The 22879-nt window shown below is 48.1% G+C and overlaps 2 protein-coding genes across 5 annotated transcripts in view; one reads left to right on the forward strand and one right to left on the reverse strand.

Annotated features, from left to right (window-relative positions):
* Nucleotides 1–4676: 4676 nt before the first annotated feature.
* On the forward strand, nt 4677–16480 carry ANKRD40 (ankyrin repeat domain 40). The gene is made up of 5 exons (XM_059670589.1): nt 4677–5028; nt 10894–11042; nt 11436–11921; nt 13220–13401; nt 14082–16480. The coding sequence occupies exons 1-5, from the start codon at nt 4895–4897 to the stop codon at nt 14226–14228; spliced, it is 1098 nt and encodes a 365-aa protein (XP_059526572.1). The 5' UTR covers nt 4677–4894; the 3' UTR covers nt 14229–16480.
* ABCC3 (ATP binding cassette subfamily C member 3) overlaps nt 11309–22879 on the reverse strand; it is a 48410-nt gene continuing 36839 nt past the window's right edge. For 2 of the 4 annotated variants that reach the window (XM_059670588.1, XM_059670587.1), the window contains exons 30-31: nt 20764–20958; nt 11309–18529 (exon numbers count right to left, since the gene is read on the reverse strand). In XM_059670588.1, the coding sequence (XP_059526571.1) occupies nt 18421–18529; nt 20764–20958 (304 nt within the window). In that variant the 3' untranslated portion in view covers nt 11309–18420. The remainder of the gene's footprint in view (nt 18530–20763; nt 20959–22879) is intronic. The other 2 variants (XR_009449280.1, XR_009449281.1) reach the window with 2 other exon arrangements.

The following is a 22879-nucleotide window of genomic DNA, read 5'->3' on the forward strand; positions in this document are numbered from 1 at the left end:
TGGTCTGAGGGCAGGTCCTGTGTTAACTTCTGCCCCTATTAGGCTTTTCTTATATAGGATAGTCCCCTACAGATACAAAGTTACTATGAATATTAAATGAATTGATACAATGTAAGGCGTGAAAAACAGGCCTAACACATTTTGAGTCCACTTAATCATTAGCTATATTAGTGGTTCTCAACCTTGGCTGCACATGAGAATCACCTGGGAATCTTTAAAATCCTGATTTCTGGGCCTCATCCTCCGGAAATTCTGTTTCTTTGTTATGGGGTGGGGCCACAACAACAGTAACTAAGAAACAGAATTTCCGGCGGATGAGGCCCAGAAATCGGGATTTTAAAAAGATTCCCAGGTGATTCTAATGTGCAGCCAAGGTTGAGAACCACTGAGCTATATGATCAGGGGAGAAGCAGGGTCCTCTCAAAGAGTAAATAGGAAGTCTCTCTGTGGAAATGACTTAAGACCTAAAAGACGGTACGGCTCCAGCCAAGCACAGTGGATAGAAAAGAATTCAAGGCTGTTAGACGTGAGCAGAGCCAGGACGATGGGCCAGGTCCAGAAACTCCCCGGGGCGGGCAGAAAGCCCCAGATGCCTAGCAAGGGGTGAAACTAGGGAAAAAAGATCCTCGCCCCCAGCGTGGCCTGTCCTGCTCTAGCATATCATTCACTGGTCATGTGGTTTTGGACCCCAGATATTTCATATTGACAGGCAGGCAGTTTAGACCTCCTGACCTTTTCCTCCCTAAAGACGACATCTAGGCCTCAGTTGTGCCTCAGCTCCCAGGCCCAGAAAAAGCAGCAACAGCCAAGTGACTCCGTGGCTGCCTCAGGACCAGCTATATTGACTAATGACCCCCGCCCTGGCACCTACCAATCCGTGGAGATCAGGACCCTGAAAGAGCACACCTGGAAAGCTGATGAGCATTCTATTAAGTCCCTCCCTGAGACCTCCCCTAAGATTTCCACCTGCAAGAAAGAGATAAATATTCCTCTGCCATTCCCTTTCCCCTCGCCTCCCCCCACAGGCAATTAACCCCTATCCTTGAAGGGACCCCATGAGGCTTGCAACCAGGGGAGCAATGGGCAGTGGCACCTCATACCAGGTAACCCCCTGAACCTGTCTCTAAGGCCCCCTTTTCCCTGACTTCTCAGTGAGCCAAAGCAGCCTAGCCTGGGCTCTCCTGTTGCTTCTTCCATGCCCTTCCTTATTTTATTATCCTAGGTATATTTTTGCTGCCATCAGTGACCCAATAATCCCTTGGCTCGGTGCTGTGCAACCCTTCCCTTTGATTATCCCATTCCTCATCCCCTTCCCTTAAATAAATTCGCTTTTTCTTTATCCACCATCTGAGATGGCTGTTTAGCCTGCCCAGGTATCACCACGTTAACCTTTCAAAGGCCTCATCCCCAGTACTTCAGGATGTGACTGTATTCAGAGACAGCGCCTTTAGAAAGATGGCTAAGTTAAAAGGAAGCATTTAGACTGGGCCCAAGCCAATATGACTGGCGTCCTTAGAGGAAATTTGCGATGAGCCGGCGATGAACACAGAAGAAAGATCATGTGAGGCTGCAGCAAGAAGGCGACTATACACAAGCCAAGAAGAGAGGCCTCAGGAGAAACCAAACCTGCTGACACTGATCTTGGACTTTGAGCCCACAGAACTATGGGCAAGTTCCTTTAGGTCAGATACATTTCTTACTCATCTGAGTGTTCCCAGATTCCTGCCTAGTAGGCAGCAAGTAGGAGGTGTTGCAACTTCCCTTTCCAAGGTCACCAGCAATCTCCTGTGGATAAATCCATTCTATACTTTTTAGGCCTCTCTTTCTTGCCTTTTCAGCAGCATTTGATCCTGTAGATCACTCTCTTTCTGCCAAACCCTCCCACTCCTTTGCTTGTCCCCTTACTATTCCAGCTGCTCCTCCTCAGTCTCATTTGAGGATTTCTCAAATGTTGGCTATTCTTAGGGATTCTATCTTGAGCTGTCTCCTCTCAGCACTCAATACGCTGTCTTGGGGCCATCATCTCCTTTCCCATAACTTCAGGTAGCACCCTTTGCTGATGACAGCCAAACCCAAACCGCTAGCCCAGAATGCCACACCCATATACACAGCTATTTACCGGGTATCTCCACTTAAAAGAAAGTCAGAAGAGAAAGCACAGGCTCTGGAGTCTAGCTGCTTGAGCTCAAAGCCTTGCTCCCTCACTAAGCTGTATAGTATTGGGCAAGTTACTTACCTCTTTGTGCCTCAGATAATGATTAGTAATAATGATAATGATGGGGTTGTTGTGGGTACTAAATGAGATAATTCATAGATAATTCATATGCAGCACATAGTGTAATGCCTAGCAATTCTATGTAATAAAAGGCTAATATACAAATTCTCCCTTCGACTGGGAGTTCACGCAGGGGGCGGGGCCGAAGGCCCCCCCCCCCTGCCCGACCTGATCGACAGACCCCATGGGGTGGGCTGGCAGGACCCCACCCATGCACAAATTTGTACACTGGGCCGCTAGTAGTAGTAACAAAAGACCTTCAACAGATTCAAAAGTGAATCCATCACCACACCTGAGACGTTCTCTTCATTCTTTGTCCTAAATCTCAGTAAATGGCAACACTATGCACCTAGCCAGAACCCTGGGTGCTATCTTTGTTTCCTGACCACCACTGCCCTCCTCTCCTATTAGGGGCCCTTCCTGGGCTTCACCTTGTTGGAATACCTGTGACCCATTAAGTCTTTCTGATGTCCAGGCTTGACACATATTCATTCATTCAATCCATAGAACAGTCCTGCAAAATAGGGGCTATCATTATCATCCCTATTTTGCAGAAACAAAATTTGAAGCACAGAAAGATTTAGTAACGCATCCAAGATTATATGAGAGGCAAAGCGGGGGTCAACCACTATGCCATATGCCATACTGTTTCTATCGTAATACTGACCACATTCTGTGGTTTCCCTCCTCTCCCCTGTTAGGCTATGTGTTCTCTGAAGTCTCTGATTTGTTTGCAAACTCATCTTCAGTGACTAGAACAGCGCTCAGCAAAAGGTGCCTGCTTCATACACCCAGGGAGCTGGATAATCCCTTGGAGATAAGACAGAATAAATAAATGGAAAGCAAAAGAATAGCCATTGGCTTGCATTCAGTCATGGCCAGGAGTAGAGATTTTGTTTGTGGAGAAGGTTTTTGTTTTTATATGTGAGGACAACAAGCAAAAGATTGAAGTTAGAGGTAAGTAGAGATGAGTTTAAGGAGATACTAATATTCAGGGATTCACCAATTATAGGGCACATGCTATAATCCTTTTAAGAGAGAGAAATTTGAGAAATAAATTCTTATAACAGGAATTCACAGTCTTCTGAGTGCAGTCACTGCCGAATTTTTACAACTGCTTTTTAGAAAAAGAGAGGCTACCACCTACTTCCGTGTTACTCAAATTGTGTTAAAGGATCCAATTTCAGCGCCATGCAAGGCAGTTCAGGTGACGTATCATGCTGGATCTGAGAAAATTTAAATTGGGGGACAAATAAAAATAAATATAAAGCTCAGAGTTCCAATTTGCCCTGGGGGTCCATTTAAGCCTGCCGTTGCCATCACCTGGGCCACACTGTGTCCTGTGTGGATTCCGCCATCACAATGAACAGACCGGTTGTTTTTCTTTAACAGTAGCAAGAAAAATGCTTGCTGTGCCGGCCTGGGCAGCTCCAAGGGAGGGAAATGAGAACTCCATCCCTGAGTTTGCCCCCTCCTGTTTCAGCTCCTTTGTTCAGGCCTTCCTCCTTTCCACTGCAGGGCCATTTCCTTAATCCTCCTGACCCCATCTGCAAGGTGCCCTCGTGTGCCACACTGGAAAACCTCTCAGAGGCACCTGCCCTCAGCACAACAATGATTTTATTTTTCACCCGCTGGGCGATAAAGCAGGGCCACGCGTGCGCGGAACCTCATTAGATTGACCAGGCAGAGTCAGGCAGAAAGCATCCTGTTGGCATCCGCACCATAGCTCTCCCCGAAGCTCCAAAAAGCCTCTTTGGTGGCCTTCATGAAGAGTAACTAATTATGATTTATAAGCAGTAATACATGGCAGTTTACAGACTCGAGGCACAGTATACATATTTCCCCCAAAAGCCAAGCTAGAAGACATCCCTGTTAGGAGAAATGAGATGTAAAACCACGGGGCAATTGAAATAAATATTCGAACTAAATGGTCCAAGCACTGTCAGAAGAAGAAAGAGCAGTGTAATCTATCTCTGCAGTGACGGGCATATAATAATAGGATCGTTTTCGGTCCATTTCCCCATCCTGCTGGGCAAGAGTTGGCTCAAATAACGAGAAAGACTCAAACGACCTGGAGGGGAAAAACACACACACACAAACCCAGCAATTATTTGTGATGCCCGGTAAACAGCCTGCGCCAGAGGATCAGGCTTTCCTGGCTCTCAAACATGCATTTCCCCCCCTTTCCACGCATCTGTCCTCCCTGGAGCCGCGGGGGTGCGGGGAGGAGTGTGGGGAGGGGGGGAGGCGTGTCTAAAAATAGCGCATGAATCAGGGCGGCAGACCCAGCGCAGCGGTTACGTAAACAGGCGGCGCGGCCCGGACCCAGGGCGGAACGGAAGCAATCGGGGTCGGCGTTGTTACTCTGAATAGGGTCCCCCGGAGCCGGCCTGCGGGAGGCGCGGCCGGGGCGGACCACTGGGTCCGCGGGGCCGGGAGCAGCAGGAGGGCGGCGGGCGGCCGGCGGGAGGGAGCCGAGGCCCCGGGCCGGGCGCGGGCGGGCGGCGGCGGCGCGAGCAGGGCGGGCCAGCCCCGCGCTCTCCCCATGGCCGGGAGCGGGCGGCGGTGGCGGCAGCGCTGACGGGCCCGGGGCGGGCGGGGGCCTGGGCCGCGGGGAAGATGAGCGCTGGCCTAGAGCAGAAGGAGCAGCAGGAGAGGCTGCGGGAGGCCGCGGCCTTGGGGGACATTCGGGAGGTGCAGAAACTGGTGGAGAGCGGGGTGGATGTGAACTCCCAAAACGAGGTCAACGGCTGGTAAGTGGGGAGCGGGGAAAGCCAGGGCCAGCGCCGCGGGCCGGGCCGTGGGGCGGCCGCCCGGGACCTCGGCGACGCCCGCGAAGGCGCGGCCTGGCGCCGGGGCCCCGAGGTTGTGCGCTCCGGAGGCCAGCCCGGCCCCCCTGCCCGAGGGAGTCGGGAGCGCGGAAATCCTGGCCCACGTGGTCTTCCCCGGGCAGCGCCCCCCCCAGCCGCGCCCCCGCCACCTCCGCATCCCCCCCACCCCCCACTCACTTGGCCTGAAGGGTGCTGGCTGTGGTTCTCGCGCTAATTGGGAGTTCACCCCAATTCCGGTGTTGGATTGTTTTGCCATAGGACCTATGGCATAGGTGCTCCTGCAGATCGCGTGTGTACAGCCAAAAGCATAGATGAATCTTATCAACTAGCACGATTTCTTTTCTCAAGAGCAGAAAAGAAAAATCACTTGCACCGCTGTTCTGCTCCGTTGTCCCTCTGCAGCAGTGATTGCTGCTGCCTTCAGCTGCCTGTTGAGGGAAGACTCATTCACTTATTCTTTGGAGTGTTTTCCTTTGTCTAACTGTTACAGTTTCAAATAGAGGATTTGGTCTAAGGCTTTAGATACTTGCTTGCACTTAAGTCCTTCCCGATGAAGTAAGGAGTCATTTTAAGATGTGCTGGTGGTCCGAGTTAGAGTGTTAAGTTACTGAATGTGTTATTCTGCCCTCTTCACGTTTAAATTTGTTTATTTTTATTTGATCCTGCCTATTCTGCTAGCTCAGAGTTCAAGTTAAGTTTGCACATGTTATCTTTTAAAAGTGGAATCATGCATTTGGAACTGAAAGGAGCATTGGAGATGGGTTCCTCCCCAGAGAGTAACTTGCCCTCAACACAACTATTAATGTGATAGCCAGGACCAGACCTCACAAATCTATCTCCCTCCTTACCCTAAAGAAAAAAAAAAAACGGGAGTAGCTGTTGAGAACGCCAGGAAACAATAGATACAGCTGCTTTGTTTAAAAGTGTTTGCAGACGAGCTTGCTGTTCTGTGTGTGCCTTTCCTGAGCGTTTCTGGGCGGTCCACCAGCTGGGAATCCCTGTTCTGGCCCTGGGAGGCAGCCTTGTACAGACGAAGGAGCCTGGGCTTGCCTGCAGGCTCTTCTTCCTGCCTCACTGTTTGAACTTATTAGAGTCACTTCATTTTCCAATTATGTATTTCAGGAGAGTGTTGTAAGCGTCCAACGAGATGAAGCATAATATAAACAGCTGAGCTTGCTCAGCAGCACGCACGAGGTTCTAAGGGCTTTACATATATTATGTCATTCACAACTACACAGGGACGTAGCTTTTGTTATCCTCTCCATTTTACAGATTAGGAAACTAAGGCCCAGAAAGATGAAGTAATTTCCCCAAGGTCATAAAGTTGTACTATCTAGTGGAGCGAGGAAATGAACCCAGCCTTGGACTCCAGACCCTGCTTTCCTAACCGTAGTGCCCGCCACATAACAGGTGCTGTTTAGAAAAGGAACTACAGGCCCAACGTCCCAAGGACAGCAAGCCAAGACTTTATTGCAGTTTAAAGCCCCTCCCAGAAAGGTGACTGTTAATCAGATTAGGAATTTCCTCATCAACACTAGTGAGGTTATCTACCTAGTAAGACTCCTGCTGCTCCCAAAGAAAAGTGCGCTTGTCTGAAAAATACAATGATCCGTCCTTGTCTTACATCAGCAACTTTCTTATATTTTATTGATTTTTTACAGAGAGGAAGGGAGAGAGATAGAGAATTAGAAACATCGATGAGAGAGAAACATCGATCAGCTGCCTCCTGCACATCTCCCACTGGGGATATGCCCGCAACCAAGGTACATGCCCTTGACCGGAATCGAACCCGGGACCCTTCAGTCCGCAGGCCGACGCTCTATCCACTGAGCCAAACCGGTTTCGGCAGCAACTTTCTTGTCCTGCTCAGTTTCTGCCTATTAAAAACCTTTCATTTTTTTTCTTTACAGCTTCTCAGAGCTCCCTTCTATTTGCTAGGTGGGATGCTGTTCAATCCTGAATTATTTTAAAAAAATTTTAAATTGATTTCAGAGAGGACTGGAGAGGGAGAGAGAGATAGAAACATCAATGATGAGAGAAAAATCATTGATTGGCTGCCTCCTTCACAGCCCCCCACTGGGGGTGGAGTCTGCAACCTGCGCATGTGCCCTTGACCAGAATCGAATCCTGGACCCTTCAGTCCACAGGTTGACGCTCTATCCACTGAAGCAAACTGGCCAGGGCAATCCTGAATTATTTAATAGAGCCAATTAGATCTTCAAATTCACTCAGTTGAATTTTGCTTTTTAACAGTACTCATTAATATAAGTTGAATCTGAAGTAACCTGAAGAAGCTTCTCAGAGATTTATTGGGACAGATGTCTAATCACTGCCTCAAACTCAAGGTGTCAAAGGTTGAATTCCCGGTCTGTTCTCATCCCCTAATTGCCCCAGGCCTGCTCCTCGGGGTCCTCATCTCAGCGTCGGAGGTGCTCAGGCCAGAACCCTCAGTGCCAGCCTTGCTTCTGATCTTTCCCTCACACCCACAGCCTCTCAGCCGGCGAATTCTGACCACTTCTCGCCGGCTGTACCACTACATCTCTGGCACAGAGCTGACATCATTCTCTTCCCTGGGTCGTTGCAGTGGCTCCTAACTAGTCCCCTTACTTCTACCCTGATCCCTGACAGTCTTCAGCACAGAAGTCAGAGGGATCCTAACTTAAAACGTAATTTGCATCTTTTCACTCTGCTCAGGACCCTCTAATGCAGTCGTTCTCAACCTTCTGGCTCTTTAAATACAGCTCCTCATGTGGTGACCCAACCATAAAATTATTTTCGTTGCTACTTCAGAACTGTCATGTTGCTACTGTTATGAATTGTCATGTAAATATCTGATATGCAGGATGGTCTTAGGCGACCCCTGTGAAAGGGTCGTTCGACCGCCAAAGGGGTCGCGACCCACAGGTTGAGAACCGCTGCTCTAATGGCTCCCATCTCACTCTAAGAGCCCACGGAGTCCTACAGTTTCTACTCCTGTCCCCCGATCCTCCTGCCTCAATGCCTCATCTCTGCGTTTGCCCCTTGCTTTCTTCATTCTGCTCTCTTGGCCTTGCGTTTCCTGAAACATGAGGCACAGCTCTGATTTAAGTCCTTTGTGCTTTCCCTTCCATCTAAAATGCTTTTGCTTTCTCACCTCCTTCAGGTCTCAGCTCAGATATAACCGTGGTGAGCCTTTCTTTGGCTCCTCAGTTTAAAATTGCACTATGCCCCTCCCGTACCCCTAGCATCACCTACTTCCTTTCCTTGCTTTATTGTCCCTATAACACTTCATAACGCTTGAGACTAGCAAGCATACTGTTTGTTTTGCTTATTTATTTGCTGGCTGCCTCAGTTTCTTCATCTGTAATATGGAAGGAACATTGATAATCGTACTGAACTCGTGGGTTGTTGAGAGGATTAAATAAGTTACTATCTGTATTGCTTTTAGACCAATGTCCAGCATGGGAAGCATTATATCTGTGTTTATTTTATGAGCAGTGTGCTGGATAAAGATTACCTAAGAAAAACCAAATACTTACTCTCTAGCAGAATGGTTACTGCTTTCAGTTCTTAGTTGCTCAGTAACCACAGTTTCAGCACTGATGAATGATGCCCAGGACCTCTGGTCTGAAATACTTCCCAGCACTAATAGGATATTCTGACTGCAAATTTAAAGCTCAGAGAGTTGAGGTTCAAAGATAGAACTCCCACGTCGACTATAATTTAAGTGTCATGCATATCCCTTGGCTTTAAGGAACAAGTATAATGGCTCAGGAAGAATTTGAAAAGATTGCCTGGTTGCAGTGGCTCTGAGTTATGACTGCCCAGAGCCACACAGGTCTGGACTGTAGGTGATTAGGGCACAGGGCTGGGGAGCCGTGCTGACTTAACCCCACTTGACATGGTGCTACTTTAGTTAGCTGGTGTGTCCCAGAGTATCAGACCCACTGGCAGCCCATTCCCTCCTGTCTCTCAAGCTTGTCATGAACAAGTTTGTCATGATTTGCTGCTGGCAAGTGAGCACTCATTTCCAAAGGGAACATATTTTTCTCATCATGCTCCATTCATTTTTGAGAGCTGCTGATTATAATTATTTACTTTCCAAGCCTATGCTACAGACATCCATACACAAACACACCGTTGGCTGCAGTTTGCCCAGAATGCATTGGATCCTTCTACTAGCAACACATACCTTGTTCTTGGTTCACTCACTCAGCAAATATTAATTAAGCACTTGTATGTCTAAGTAGACCCTTCCTTGTCTTCCTGGAGCTTATGTTGTAGAAGCCTAGATCAAGACTCTGGCCTTGTTTTTCCCAAATTGGTAGTCATATCGTCATGGAGTGCACCTTAAAGGCACTTGAATAATCTAATTCTAATGAATCTATTGTAGAATGCCACTCTGGTACATCAGTGGAGTTGCTCCCAGCCAGGCAGACAAGCTAGCTTTCTGTAAGTCATAAATATCAGGGTACCCAGGGTAAAATCAGCTTTTTCCTGGAACCAAACGAACTTTCTAGATATATTTCCCAGGTGAGTGACCTAATTCTCACTATGGCACATGTGTTCTATTCTTTTCCATACCTGTATTTGCCTATAAGCACTAAAGGTATTTATCTCAGTTCAATTAGAGAGTTGGTGGATGAGGACATTTCAGAACAGTGGGAAGAAAGTCTTCCATGATATCATTCAGCTTTGACAACTGGGTATGAATTTAGTAGCTCTGAATCCTTTCATTTCGGTTAAGATGGAGTATTTGCTGGCATGTTAATTATGTTTCTATACAGTGTTAAAATAACAGCCCTTCAGTGTGTATAACCCCTATGTGTACAATATTAAAGAATTAGTTTTACTTAAATGACTATGGTAGAAGAGTTCTTGAAATTTTGGTGGTTGATGTACATTTTTAATGCCTTAGGAATTAAAGTCTGTGCAGTGCCTTACGTATAAGCAGATGAGGGTGTGTTTGTAGCCTTCTGGAGAGAACAAGAGAAGCCAACATTTTTAAAAATGGAAATTTAGCCCTGGCTGGTTTGGCTCAGAGGATAGAGTGTCGGCCTGTGGACTGAAGGGTCCCGGGTTCAATTCCGGTCAAGGGCACATGCCTGGGTTGTGGGCTCAATCCCCAGTAAGGGGCATACAGGAGGCAGCTGATCAATGATTCTCATCATTGATGTTTTTCTCTCTCCCTCTTCCTTCCTCTCTAAAGTCAATAAAAATATATTTAAAAATAAAAATGGAAATTTGGAAACCCTTCTTTTTGAGAGTGTGAAGGAAAGAGGAAAAGATTCAGACAGGAATATTCTGTATTACTAGTAATCATTTTAGTAGCAGAGCAAGCTTGTAGATACAAGATGGTTATTTCCCTGATAATATTTAATCTTCAAGTGATAATTGATGCATATGAAGCCATAGTCCCTAAAACAGGAATGTGCCAATATAAAGATATATTTTAAAGAGATTGGGACAATCAAATGAGCAATACTGATAGACTAACACTCAGCAATACCATTAGAGTTATCCAGCCAGCCAGCCTGTCAGCCTTCTGGAAGCCATTGAAATGAAAGCTCCTAGGACAAATTAGTTTCTCCCAAGGGCCAGCAATGAAATTTAAAAATAAATTTTAAGCATAGTAAATATTTTGATCACCTGCTTTCTGTAAAGAAAAGTTGAGATTACTAGCCTGGTTTCCTGGTCCTAGCTGAACTCTTGCATATATTTATTTGCTAACGTGTAGAATTTGAAATCCCAAATCACCTCTCCTTTTTAAATTACTCTCCCCCCCACCCCCCTTTTATTTTGGGACAGGACCTGTTTACACTGGGCCTGTAAACGCAATCATGGTCAGGTGGTCTCTTACTTGTTAAAATCAGGAGCCGACAAAGAGATTCTTACCACAAAAGGAGAAATGCCAGTCCAGTTAACATCAAGGAGAGAAATCAGAAAGATAATGGGAGGTGAGTCTGAGTTTTGGGGCAGCTTTTGATTTTGTCAAACTGATTTAAGACGGGTAGTATTATTGGCTGTATTCTTTTTTTTTTTTTTTTGGCTGTATTCTTAATGCGATTCAAGCAACCAGCTGCTTCTAAAAGCAAAGACTGTGCCAAGATAGTAAGTCTATGTTGTTTCTGGGAAGGTAGGCATTATAAGTTTTTTAATCTGTAAAATTTAAGATGATAAAAACGGTAATCATAAACCTAATGAAATATTCTTTTTCTTCTGACTTGAAGAGGCACAGAACACTGACCATGGAATTCTGTCATATACCAAAGCACACTAGGTTTCACAGGACACTCGTTTCTTGCCCATTTTTGGACTATGTCTAGGTTCTGTGTTTTCCTCTTTTTCAGTGGAAGAGGATGATGATGGTGACAACCTCCCCCAGATGAAGGAGTCAGACCTGCCCTTTGTTCCCAACTATTTGGCCAGTCCAGCTTTCCCTTTTCTCTACACCCCCGTGGCAGAGGATTCGGCCCCGCTGCAGAATGGGGACCCCTCCACACCCCCTGCCACACCCCCTGCCTCACCCCCTGGAGACGGCTCCCCTGCATTGCTACCCCCTGGGGACCCTCCCCCACTGGGGGCCTTTCCGAGGGACCACACCTCTTTGGCGCTGGTGCAGAATGGGGATGTGTCTGCCCCCTCTGCTATCCTCAGAACACCAGAAAGCACAAAACCTGTTTGTCAGCCACCCGTGACTCAGAGTCGATCACTGTTCTCTCCCGTCCCGTCCAAGCCCCCAGTGTCTCTGGAGCCTCAAAATGGGACATACGCAGGACCAGCGCCAGCATTCCAGCCATTTTTCTTCACTGGAGCGTTTCCTTTTAATATGCAAGGTAACTCCTCGTCAGCAACCGCCTCTGCAAATGGGCAGACAGTATCCAGAGCTCCAGAGCTTTCCTTCCTGGGTTTTTGGGGGTGGAATGTATTTATGTTAAGTATAATTATAGATTTACAGAAAAGCTGCAACACTAGTATACTAGTAAGGAACTCCCTTTCCTCAAATTGTTAGCCTTTTGCCCCTTTACCTCGAACTGTTTTTCCTAAGAATAAGGATAGTCCGTTACATAATTATACACAACACAATGATCAAATTTAGGAAATGTAACCTTGATATAGAATACTGTTTTCTAATCCATAGTCCGTACTTAAATTTTGTCAGTTATCTCAACAATGCCCTTCATAGCCATCCTCACTCCCTCACCTCTGCCCCTGCCCACCCATAACATTTAGTTATCGTGTTGGTTTAGTCTCCTTTAATCTGGAACACTTCCAGCCTTTCTCTGTCATTGTGGACCTCAATATTTTTAAAGAGTTCAGGCCAATTATTTTGAAGAATATGATTTCCTGTCATTCTCTATTTACTAGTTGGTATTCTACTGTAAAGAAGGGCTTTCTTTTCTCCTCCATTTATATCAGCATGAACGCAGATTCTTATTCTAGTCATTGGGTTATAATCCATTGCTATTACTTTGATGTTCAAATTATGTCACATTTGCCCAGAGGGCGCTTCTTTAAGCCAGTTCTTGTGTCCCTCGGACATGTCACATCCTTCTGGGACCACTACCTTACTCTCTTGTACAGCAAGATGTTTACTCCCAAAGCCCAGGCTCCTCCCTTGGTAAGGTGCACTGTACTCAAATCATAATTCTACTTTAATTTTTATTAGTAGCTTTTTGCCCTTTTACTGCACTTAATACAAGGAATTTCATATTTCATAAATACCTTTAGATCCACAATTGTTAAATCTTTTTAGAGTAATTCATGTACCATATCTTGCCTGTGCCTTCTTTTCCCCTCTCTCTCCTTCCCTGCTTATATGTAGTTTAACTCCCAAACCCATTCTTAAGCCTTTACCTTCTTAGTTCCAGCAGCAGAAATAAATGATCCTCTGTACAGTTGTGATGGTTGTCCCCTCCCCAGCCCACCTCCACGCCCCCTTTTACTTTAGAAGCACACACAGGCTTAGGTGCAGGAAACTGCCAGCAGAGCCAGAACTGGGCTTGAGCAAATCTTGCTGGTGCCTAGCTTTTCCTCATTGGGTGGCACAAGCATCTTCTGGAAAAGATCTTAAATTACTTAGGCTGATTATGCCAGAACCATCCATTAGTATTTCTCCCTCTTTTTTTTCTAGAGCTGGTGCTCAAGGTGAGGATTCAAAACCCATCTCTTCGAGAAAATGATTTCATTGAAATTGAACTAGACCGACAGGAGCTCACCTACCAAGAATTGCTCAGAGTGAGTTGCTGTGAGCTGGGTGTTAATCCAGATCAAGTGGAGAAGATCAGAAAGTTACCCAATACTCTGGTCAGAAAGGTAAGGCAAGGCCTGCTAAGCCTGAGTGGTTAGTTGCTTTCTGCATTTGGAAAATACCCAGTTTCCTCCTTGGTTATGAGTCATAGTTGAAGAAATGAAGATAATAGAAAAGGAGAGAAGGGTTGTTTTCCAAATATAATCATTGAGCTTTCTTTCTCTCTACTGGGTCTATAGGGACATTGGCCTTTTTGGTTTTTGTTTGTTTCTTTGTTTTGTGGCCTTTTTGAAAGTTGTAGGATCCCAGAGAGAATATTCTGACATACCATTCACGTTTCCATTCAGTTGTTTCTGTGTGGCTCTATACGGATTATCTTAGTGCACCATCAGAATGAGGTTAAATTACAGGGCAAATCCACATGGATGCATGTGTGGTCCTCCCAACATCTCTGGGTTTTTTGAGCATCGGGCTCTGCTTCTCAGAGCACGTGAGTAAAACTGATTCCTGCATTGCCTCTCCCTTCAAGGTGTGCTCATCCGATAGCAGCTGCGGCTAAGGGCTTCCGCCGCTGGGCCTCTCCTGCACTGTCACTGACAGCCTGCCGCAGGGATTTTTGTTTTTGTTTCTGTTGTTGTTTTTAGGCTTTAAAATGAGCCAAGAAACTGATATCAGTTCAACACAGCATACCAAATAGAAAGAGACAATGGCTCCTCTTAATCTGATTAACCTATTTTTGTTTTAGGACAAAGATGTTGCTCGACTCCAAGATTTCCAAGAGCTGGAACTGGTTCTAACAATAAGTGAAAATAATTTTCTGTTCAGAAATGCTGCATCCACACTGACAGAAAGGCCTTGCTACAACAGGAGAGCTTCAAAACTGACTTACTAATGCCGCAGGGACTTTTATCACTGAGTATTGTGACAGCGCGTCACCTCTGGGCCAAGGACAAGCCATTGATCTCAATGCCTTGGATGCCGGAGGGCCGCCGGTGCCACTGAGTAGTGTACACTAACATTGTCCTGCCAAGGTGGGAAGCCCCTGACCCTCAAGCAGTGGTGCCACTCTTCCAAGCCTCTTGGTGCACAATAAACCGATTGCTCAACGCTGTGAACAGTGGAGAAGTGGTCTGGAGAGGCAGGAGCCGGCGGTTCCATATCCAGTGTGTTTTACGTGCAGCATGTAAGGGAGCGGTCCGCAGTGCTGAGAGTGGAGCCTATTTCTAGCCACTCCTGTTGACAGTGCACCTGAAGGGCCAGGATGCACTCGGCTCGGTGATGCACGCTCACAACCGTCCTGAAATGTGAACCGACTTGAGGAAAACGGGAAAGCACAGGTGCTGGACAGATGGGTTTTAGTGTGGCTTGTGGCTGTGAGGTTCCATATAACATATTTATAAATGTTACTCAGGTGAAAAGTATTTAAGGATACAGTTACCTAATTGTAAATATGCTGTTAACCAAAAGAGCTTCCCCTCCCCCACTTTTTCCTTTGTAAACACTCATGACTCCTCTGTCTCCAGTCGGCCATTGCCAAGCCCTAGACAAGCACCTCTGCATTCACTTCCCTTTGTGGTCACTAGAGGGCTCTCCGATGCCTTCCAAAAGAGCAACCGCGGTTTTTGTTTTGTTTTGTTTTTTTTTAACTGAAGTGATTCCTGCCATCTTCGTGTTTAATTGCACCATATGAGAAGAGCACAAACATTGCCTGTCCATGTTCTCTACTTTCATTTTCCACTAGAAATGAAAAGCAATTTTTGAGACTGAATCTGTTGCTGTTTTAAAGGTTATTGTAGGAAACTGAGCTAAAGGAGTTAGGATATTTATTTTTGTATAAAAGATAAAGATTATTTTGAAATTATTAGGATTTTTACACAACTCTGAAATCTGTTGCTTTTGTAAACAAATTGTTTTATCTTAGGGATCTCCCATAACCCCCACCAATCTAATACCCCCCACAAAGGCAATTGCAAGTCTACCAGGCTTTGTTCTGAAAAATGAAAAACAAATAGTACACACCTGATTAAACTCTTGAACATGGCATAATAATTTTTAGAAGAATGCATTCAAGGATTCTTTTCCTTCAGTGTCATTAATGTGAACAGAAAGCCACTGTCTTGTTGAACAAACAGCTTAGTTTCAGATGTGAGAACGAGCACATAGACGGGAGAGCAGGGGTTTGAAGCCAGCTGTTGAAGGGCACCCTGCTGTCCTCAGAAGCTTTTCCCCATAGTGCCTATAGTTTCCAAAGAAACTTCACTTCCTAACTCTGTTAACTTCATTGGGTGGAGAGAGAATGTGCAGAAGATGTCAGGGGAAGAGAATGCGGTGCTAAGATGATGGCCTACTGCTGCCCCAATGCTGAGCTGAGGTGGAGGTGTTCGCAAGGCCAGCTTCACGGAGTCACCGTTCAGGGACCGAATGTGTTTCAGCACTTGCTGATGGTGACTTACCCTTGTACAGTGTTTGCATGGCAGAGTAAAGGTTACTTATTACTCCCTCTCTCTGAGGTACTTTAAAGAAGAAACCTCCCTTGTGTTGCAAACCAATCAGAAGCTAGTTTATCTAGACATACTAACCTCTCTCCCCCTTTCCTTTAAAAAAAAAGTTTAATGGTAAGATTAGTTCTGTCCTGAAAGAAATAAATTCAGTATTAACTCATGTCTAAGTCACTGGGGTTAAAGCTCCCAGGCGTCCAGATCAGTTAGCGAGTCAGAAGCAGTGGAGGCCTCGCTTGGGGGTGACCTACAGAGGAGCAGCTCCGGGCATTTCCAGGGCTTAGGAACGGAGGGAGCCAGGGGCTGGCGTCTCAGGTGAGAGATGGGCCCTACACGGGTCTCCTCTATAAAGCCCTCTGTGGTCCAGTGCCCTCTATGTATGGCCGTGGAATAAGACTGCACAGTTGCTGGTAGGTGAGTCTAAAGTCAATCTATGCATTCAGAGAAATATTTTTATATGCTTTGTGTAATTTATAACAGGGTTTTTCTTTTTAGCTCTGTTACTGTGAATTCCCCCCTCCTCCACTGCATATCTAAAGCATGTGTTCATACTGTGGGCAAACATTCACTGAAGATAATTTTCTTTGTGCATTGCTGACTGTTCAAATATAACAAGTATTATTAAAATTAAATATTAACTGACCAAGCCCATATTCTTTCATTTTGGCTTCCTAAACAGCACTTTACTTCTACCCATAGGGGGTTTAAATGGTTGGACAGTCCCAGGGACAAGACGCGGTGGAGGAAGCATGGGAGGGACCGCTCCCTACCTGAGAGCCTCCCGCATCCTGCTGCTGTGGTGCTCACGCCCTGTCAGTGGCGCCCGGAGACAGATATCTTGTGCGGAGTCTTCCCTCCCAGTTCTCAGCAGTCAGCTTCATTTCCCCGGAGTAGCTGAGCCAGCTAGATGGAGGTCATCCTATTAACTACATTTTTTGATTATTCTATTTACTTCGCACAACTGAGCCTCTCCTTCGGGCTGTCAGCACCTGTCTTGGCCTCAATGAGCTCAGAAGCAAACTCCCTAGACAGGAGAGGAAAATACAGCTTTACACTTCCTATCTTCAGCTGAGAACGGTGCTGAAGGAACCTGCATTTCTGTAGGTTTAGGGCAGCTAGAGCCTCACAAAGCAGACGTCAGGCCAAATTGATCTAATAAATCAGGGCGCATAGCAGAGACCTTTTCTTAGCACCAAGCAGAGGAAGAATAATATGGGCATTTGTGCTTTCATACTTGCTTCATCACAAGGATGGAAGTCTTCTTCCATACACTCATAAACATCCTGAGCCAAAAGAGCCTGCCAAAAAAAAATTGTGGTTAACCTTTAACAAATGGGCCTGTAGCACAGGCTGCCCCAAGGCACAGAGCAAAACCAGATCAAAGGAGGCCTCTCCCCACCTCCTGCAAACCATTTAGGGTGGGGGAAGAAGACAAACCGTCACCCACAACCAGTCACCTCTTACCAAGGACGAAGACTGCGGGAATGAAAGAGGAGACCAGGAAACTAAGTAACAGAGAGAAGAGATCCATTCCAAATAGAAGGTCTTGTGCAGGTAAACTGACCCACAGAAAAGAAACGCATGGTTTGCTCCAGAAAGCAAAACCCACCCCTCATCTCATTTACCAGCCAGGGATCGTCAGCGCTGCCTGCGCTCCTCCCGCATTCAGCTTCAGCCCGACTGAGGAAGACGGATGGTTCCGAGCTGCACTGGCTATGGAGACCTGTTTGGAACAGACTTCTAAAGGAGCGAGGAAATGAAGTGCCAGGCACTTTGCGGCCCCTAGAGAAGCAGGCTTACAGGTCTGAGGGATGACAAACGCGGAGGTGTTCCCAGCAGCTGTCCCAAGAGGCCTCAGGTCAGATTTCAGGGACTTCATTTCTCACCTTTTTATAGTATCTGCACAGCAGAGCGGGAACTTCTGGCAATTTCCCAGTGAATTTTGGCTGTGAAGACAATATTTCCAGCCCAAAGCTCTTGGGTCTGAAGTCTTCAGATCATTCCAGCCATGTAGATGTATACTGAAGTCCACCTCCGCCTCTCCCCCTTCCTCCCCGCCTCCTTCCGAGGCCCGAACCCGCACCCCTGTGGCCAGGCGGAGACAGCCTGCCCTGAGGTGCGTGTTAGTGACCAGGCAGCTCCATCTCACCACTGCTCCATTTTTAATGGATTCAGGCCAGCACTCCAGAGTACAGGGACGGCCTGACCTGGCAAGCTTCTGTTGCAGGAGGAAAAAGCTTTATTTTTTTACAAAAAGACTTCAGAATAGAAACTATGAAAAGTCATCTAGGGGTAGGGAGGTTGCTCCATGAAGTGATTGCAAGCAGTGTCGTGGGGACAGAACAGGAGACGGAATCAGGAGATCCAGGGACTGGTCTGGGCTCTGCCTCAAACCATCTGTGACCTTGGGCGCGTCAGGCACCCCCGGAGCCTCGCATTTCGCCCGGTTATCCCCCAGAGCGCTTCACAGGAGCAAAAGTCCAACAAATGCTCCCAGCTACCAGGTTTATTCTGCAGACATAGGTGGTGTCCTTTTCCTTTCTGAAGAAAACCAGGTCAGCCAGGAGGAAATCCCAGGAATCTCTGTTAGGCGAGACCAGCATCTCTGGCCATCCCATAGAAGATGCCTCTGGCTGCAATGAGGTTGGTTGGAGAATCAAATTCAGCGACTGTCCCTTTGTCCAGCACCAGGACCCTGGCCAAAAAAGGAGAAGCAGTCAGGTCTCCGTCAGCCCAGACCTGGCCTGTAGCCTGACCCTGCCCTTCTGGGTACTGCTCAGGCCCTGCAGTGACATGCCAACCCTCCCACTTCAGTCAGCCCCCCCCCCCCCCCCCAGCACAGCCGCTACGCCCCCTGTGCACACTTGCAAGGCTGGCTATTTTAGCCGCTCCGTTTGCTCTCCTGGCAGATGAGGCGGTTTCTGGGATCAAACACAACGTTCCTATTCATCTCTGTGGGCCGGGGCTCCGAAAACCTTCCCTAATGAGCCTTTCTCCTGGACAGGGTCACAGGACTGTGCGTGGGGGAGCCACGGGCCTGTGCGCTGGGCCCTGTGTGCTTCCATCTGCTTTGTGCCAACTCACAAAGGCACACGGCGGGAAACCGGGCTGCAGTGAGCCCTGACACTGGAATCTGGGGCTGTGGCTGCAAATCTGGCTGCTGCTGCCGGGTGGATCTCCCCCACCCACACACATACAGTCAGACCTCGGCCTGGGGTAGGTAATCACCAGGTGCACCTGGTACAGGGCCCACAGGCTGGCTCCCAGGGTGGGGCAGGAGTGGAAAGGGCCCTCCCAAGCCTGGGGAGATGCCCCTGGATGGGAGGGTGTAGAACACACTCTGTTTCCCCACCCATGGGACGCCCAGAACATGTCCTGGGAAGAAGTGTGTCTGGGGATATCCCTGCCTGGCCACTTCCCATTCGGGAACCCTGGAGACTGCCCTCTCCCTCCTCATTACATGTAGGGTATGGGATGCTTTCCCCTGGTCCTAGAAGTGCAGCATAGCAAGGCCTGTCCCTCTCTGCCCTCATCTTGGTTCCACCGTCTTCTTTGCTCTCTGTACTTCAGCCTCATGTGCCTTCCTACCTCAGGGCCTTTGCACGTGTTGTATCCTTGGCCTGACATTTTCAGCATCCTCCCTCTCCCATCTCCTCCCCCGCCTCCCAATTCCTACTCATCCATTAGGGCCTGGCTGGGGCTTCCCTTCCTTAGGAGAGAAAGAGTCCTGGCTGCCCTGGGGAAATGGGCTTCCTTGCGCCCCCACCCCACGGACCCCTGCAGCCTTCCCGCAGGGTCTAATTACATGGACAGTCGCATGGGTATTCGATTAATTTCTGCCAGCCCCACTACCACTCCCAAGGCCAGTTTGAGCCTTCTCCCCGCAGAGCTGCTGGTGAAACCATTCTCATTTGGGCCCGAAAAAAAGACTCGCTCAGCCCAGCCCTGTCCCTTATCTGGATCCAGGGCCCAGCACTTCCTGCCCACTCTCCCTTCTCTTCTCCAGTGGGGTCCTGGGTGGAGTGGGGAGTAGGGTGGGGCAGGGATGGAACAGACAGCGTAGGGCGGTGAGGGCGGACCTCTGACACGCGAATTCATTTTTTTGGTTGATTTTTCTTTGTTAAATGGCATTTAAATATATAAAATAAATATCAAAAATATAAGTCTTTGTTTTACTATGGTTGCAAATATCAAACGATTTCTATATGTGACACGGCCCCAGAGTTAAGTTAGGGTTTTTCAAAATGCTGACACGCCGAGCTCAGAAGGTTCGCCATCACTGGCGTAGGGCATTCTCAGCTTGGTGCCCAGGCGCCTGGGGCTGTGTGGGGACACTTCTGACACAGGGACCACAGCTGCCCATGGCCCGTCCATGGCACCGTCTCCCCCTGCCCATGCCCTGTGGGTGTTTATTTTGTGAATGAAGGTCTGGCGGTGTACTCGCACCCTCCTCCTTCACCATAGATGTGTGGCCGGGTCCTGCCTCCCCGTCTGCATTCTGAGCTCCCAGGCCTCCATGGGGCCAGCCTGCTGGGCCAGCACGGCTCACTCCCATGAGGCGTCTGAGTCACCCAGCCCCTCCCCTCGTTCTCAGCACCGCCCTCTGACACTGGGCACCACGAGGGAGTAGGTCACGGTCTTTCTGTTTGGCCGAGTGAGCTGCCTCTCCAAAGAAGCCATAGATTCCCAGGACAAGGCCTCCTTCCTAATCCTCTGAGGAAATGGCCCTCGGGAGAATTCCAGTAAGGAGCTGGGGAGGAACCGGACATTTCCCAGGATCTCCTGTCACTGGCTCTGACTGTAGCCCTGAGGGACTGAGGTTCAGGAAGGTTCATCCAATTGCCCAAGGTCACACCTCTCTCCCGTGTCCAGATAACCTTCCCACTGGCCCAGGCGACCCCAGCAGCCCCTCCCTGCTGGGCGCCCCACCTGGTGTAGTCCATGATGGTGTTGAGCCGGTGCGCGATGGTCAGCACCGTGCAGCTCTCGAACTGGGTGCGGATGGTGGCCTGGATGAGGTCGTCGGTCTCCAGATCGATGGCGGCCGTGGCCTCGTCTAAAACCAGGATTCGGCTCTTGCGAAGAAGGGCTCGGGCCAGGCACACAAGCTGCCGCTGACCCACACTGGACATGGGGAAGGCAGACATCACCAACTGGGGACCCCCGGCCTGCCCCCAGGCCTCACTCTCTGAACGGTTTCGGTCTCCTCTCCTTCCCAATGGCCCAGGACTAACCTCTTTCATTTCTACCCCAGCCCTGACCCTCTGGACCGGGAATCGGAGCAGGGGAGAGGATTAATGTGGGGCCTCGAGGATCGAGCCAGTGCTCAACAACCCTAAAATCTCCAGCTGTCTCTGGCACCTGGCCACTTCTTTCTTTGCCTTCTTCCTCCTCCTTGCTCCTCAACTAGTGCCATGATGTTTCTCTGCTTCATTCTATCAGTCATTTACACCTTAGTAAGAAATACCTAAATGGCTCTCTCTGGATATTTGCACAATGTCATCTTGCTGAACCAAATATCACACAATTCAGATAGCCTCTCCTGCCCCCATGGGAAATATACGCCAGGGCTGTGGGAACGAGGAAGGAGAAGGGCAGGGAAGGACCTGGGGGACTCCCCATGTCTGGTCACCGGGGAGATGGAGAAAGGGCAGGATGCATACCTTCAACCTCTTCCCTTGGAAGCCAGAGCTAGTGAACAAAGTGAGGCTGTGTTCCCAACCACAGAGGCTGCAGCAACCCCACACCCAAGGACAAATACCTCAGCCCTGCCCAAAAGGGGTGAGTCACCACAGCCCAAGTGAAGGCCAGGCTCTCTCCCTGGCCCATTCCCACAACTAATGAAGGTTTTGGCTGCAGAATGAGCCGCCAGATAGAACTCGGGATTGATTTATGGTGGGACTGGCACAGGATACAGGTTCTACTTAAAGCAGCTACAAGCTCAGTGAGGGAGGCAGGGAGCCCATTTCTGTCTCAGGTCCTGGTGTACGTGGGGATGGAGGGGATGCTCTGGGGAGGTGCTGATGGCAAGCAGGAACAGGAGAACGGGCCAAAAAACAACCCTGGGGCGCGGGGTCTGGAAGCTCAGGCTTGTTGGCCAGCGATGCCCAGCACGGCTGTGTAAGTGAAATCCCGTTAAAACGCCGTCTTCCAGGGCTGCCTGGGGAGGCAGGGACGTCCCATGGGTGGCTACAGTGCAACAAAAAAAGGTTTGGGGCAAAAGCCCCCGCTCTCCTGAGTTTCTGCCCCTCCCCTTGCTCTCTGAGCAGCTTTGGGCAAATAATTTTATACGTTGGAGCCTCATTTCTGGCCCACAGGGCTGCAGTCAAGATTAAATGAGATAGTGGAGGCCAAAGTGTTTTGAGCACCACTCAGTGCTGAGCAAATGTAAAAGGTTTCTGGTTTTGTTTTTGAGGTCTGGAGAGAGTCCAATGGTACGGACCAAGTAGAAGAATAAGAATATGAACAGCTAAATTCTCCAGGAGTATATATAGGCTGAGCACGTTCCCTTTAATCACAATGACCCTCAGATGGCTCTGTCCAAATGGCAGCCATTGGCCTCAGGAGGCTATAACGCAGTTGAAGTGTGGCAAGTCTGAAGTGGGATGTGCTGTAAACGTGAAAATACACATGGGATTTCCAACTTAGTAAGAAAAAATGTAAAATATCCTAATCACTTTCATGCCCATTACATGTTGAAAATATATTTTTTTCTATATATCAAGCTAAATAAAGTCCACTGTTAAAATTTATTTCACCTGCTTCTTTTTCCTTTTCTTAATGTGGCTACTAGAAAAAATTTTAATTACACACACGTGGCTCACGGTGCAAAGAGGTAGGGGACCGTCATGACTTCTATTTTAGCGTGGGAGAAAAGGAAGCACAGAAAGGTTAAGCAACTTGCCCGAAATCACACAGCTAACACAGGTATGGGATTCTCAAGCTTTTAGACCCAGTGAGAAGAGATTTCTGGCTCTCCTTGAGGCACAGCCCAGAGGCCGGGGATATAAAATCTAAGGCTATAAAGAAGCAAAGAAGGACCTAG

The sequence above is a fragment of the Myotis daubentonii genome, chromosome 16 (assembly GCF_963259705.1).
Source record: "Myotis daubentonii chromosome 16, mMyoDau2.1, whole genome shotgun sequence".
In the NCBI taxonomy this organism is placed as follows: Eukaryota; Metazoa; Chordata; class Mammalia; order Chiroptera; family Vespertilionidae; genus Myotis; species Myotis daubentonii.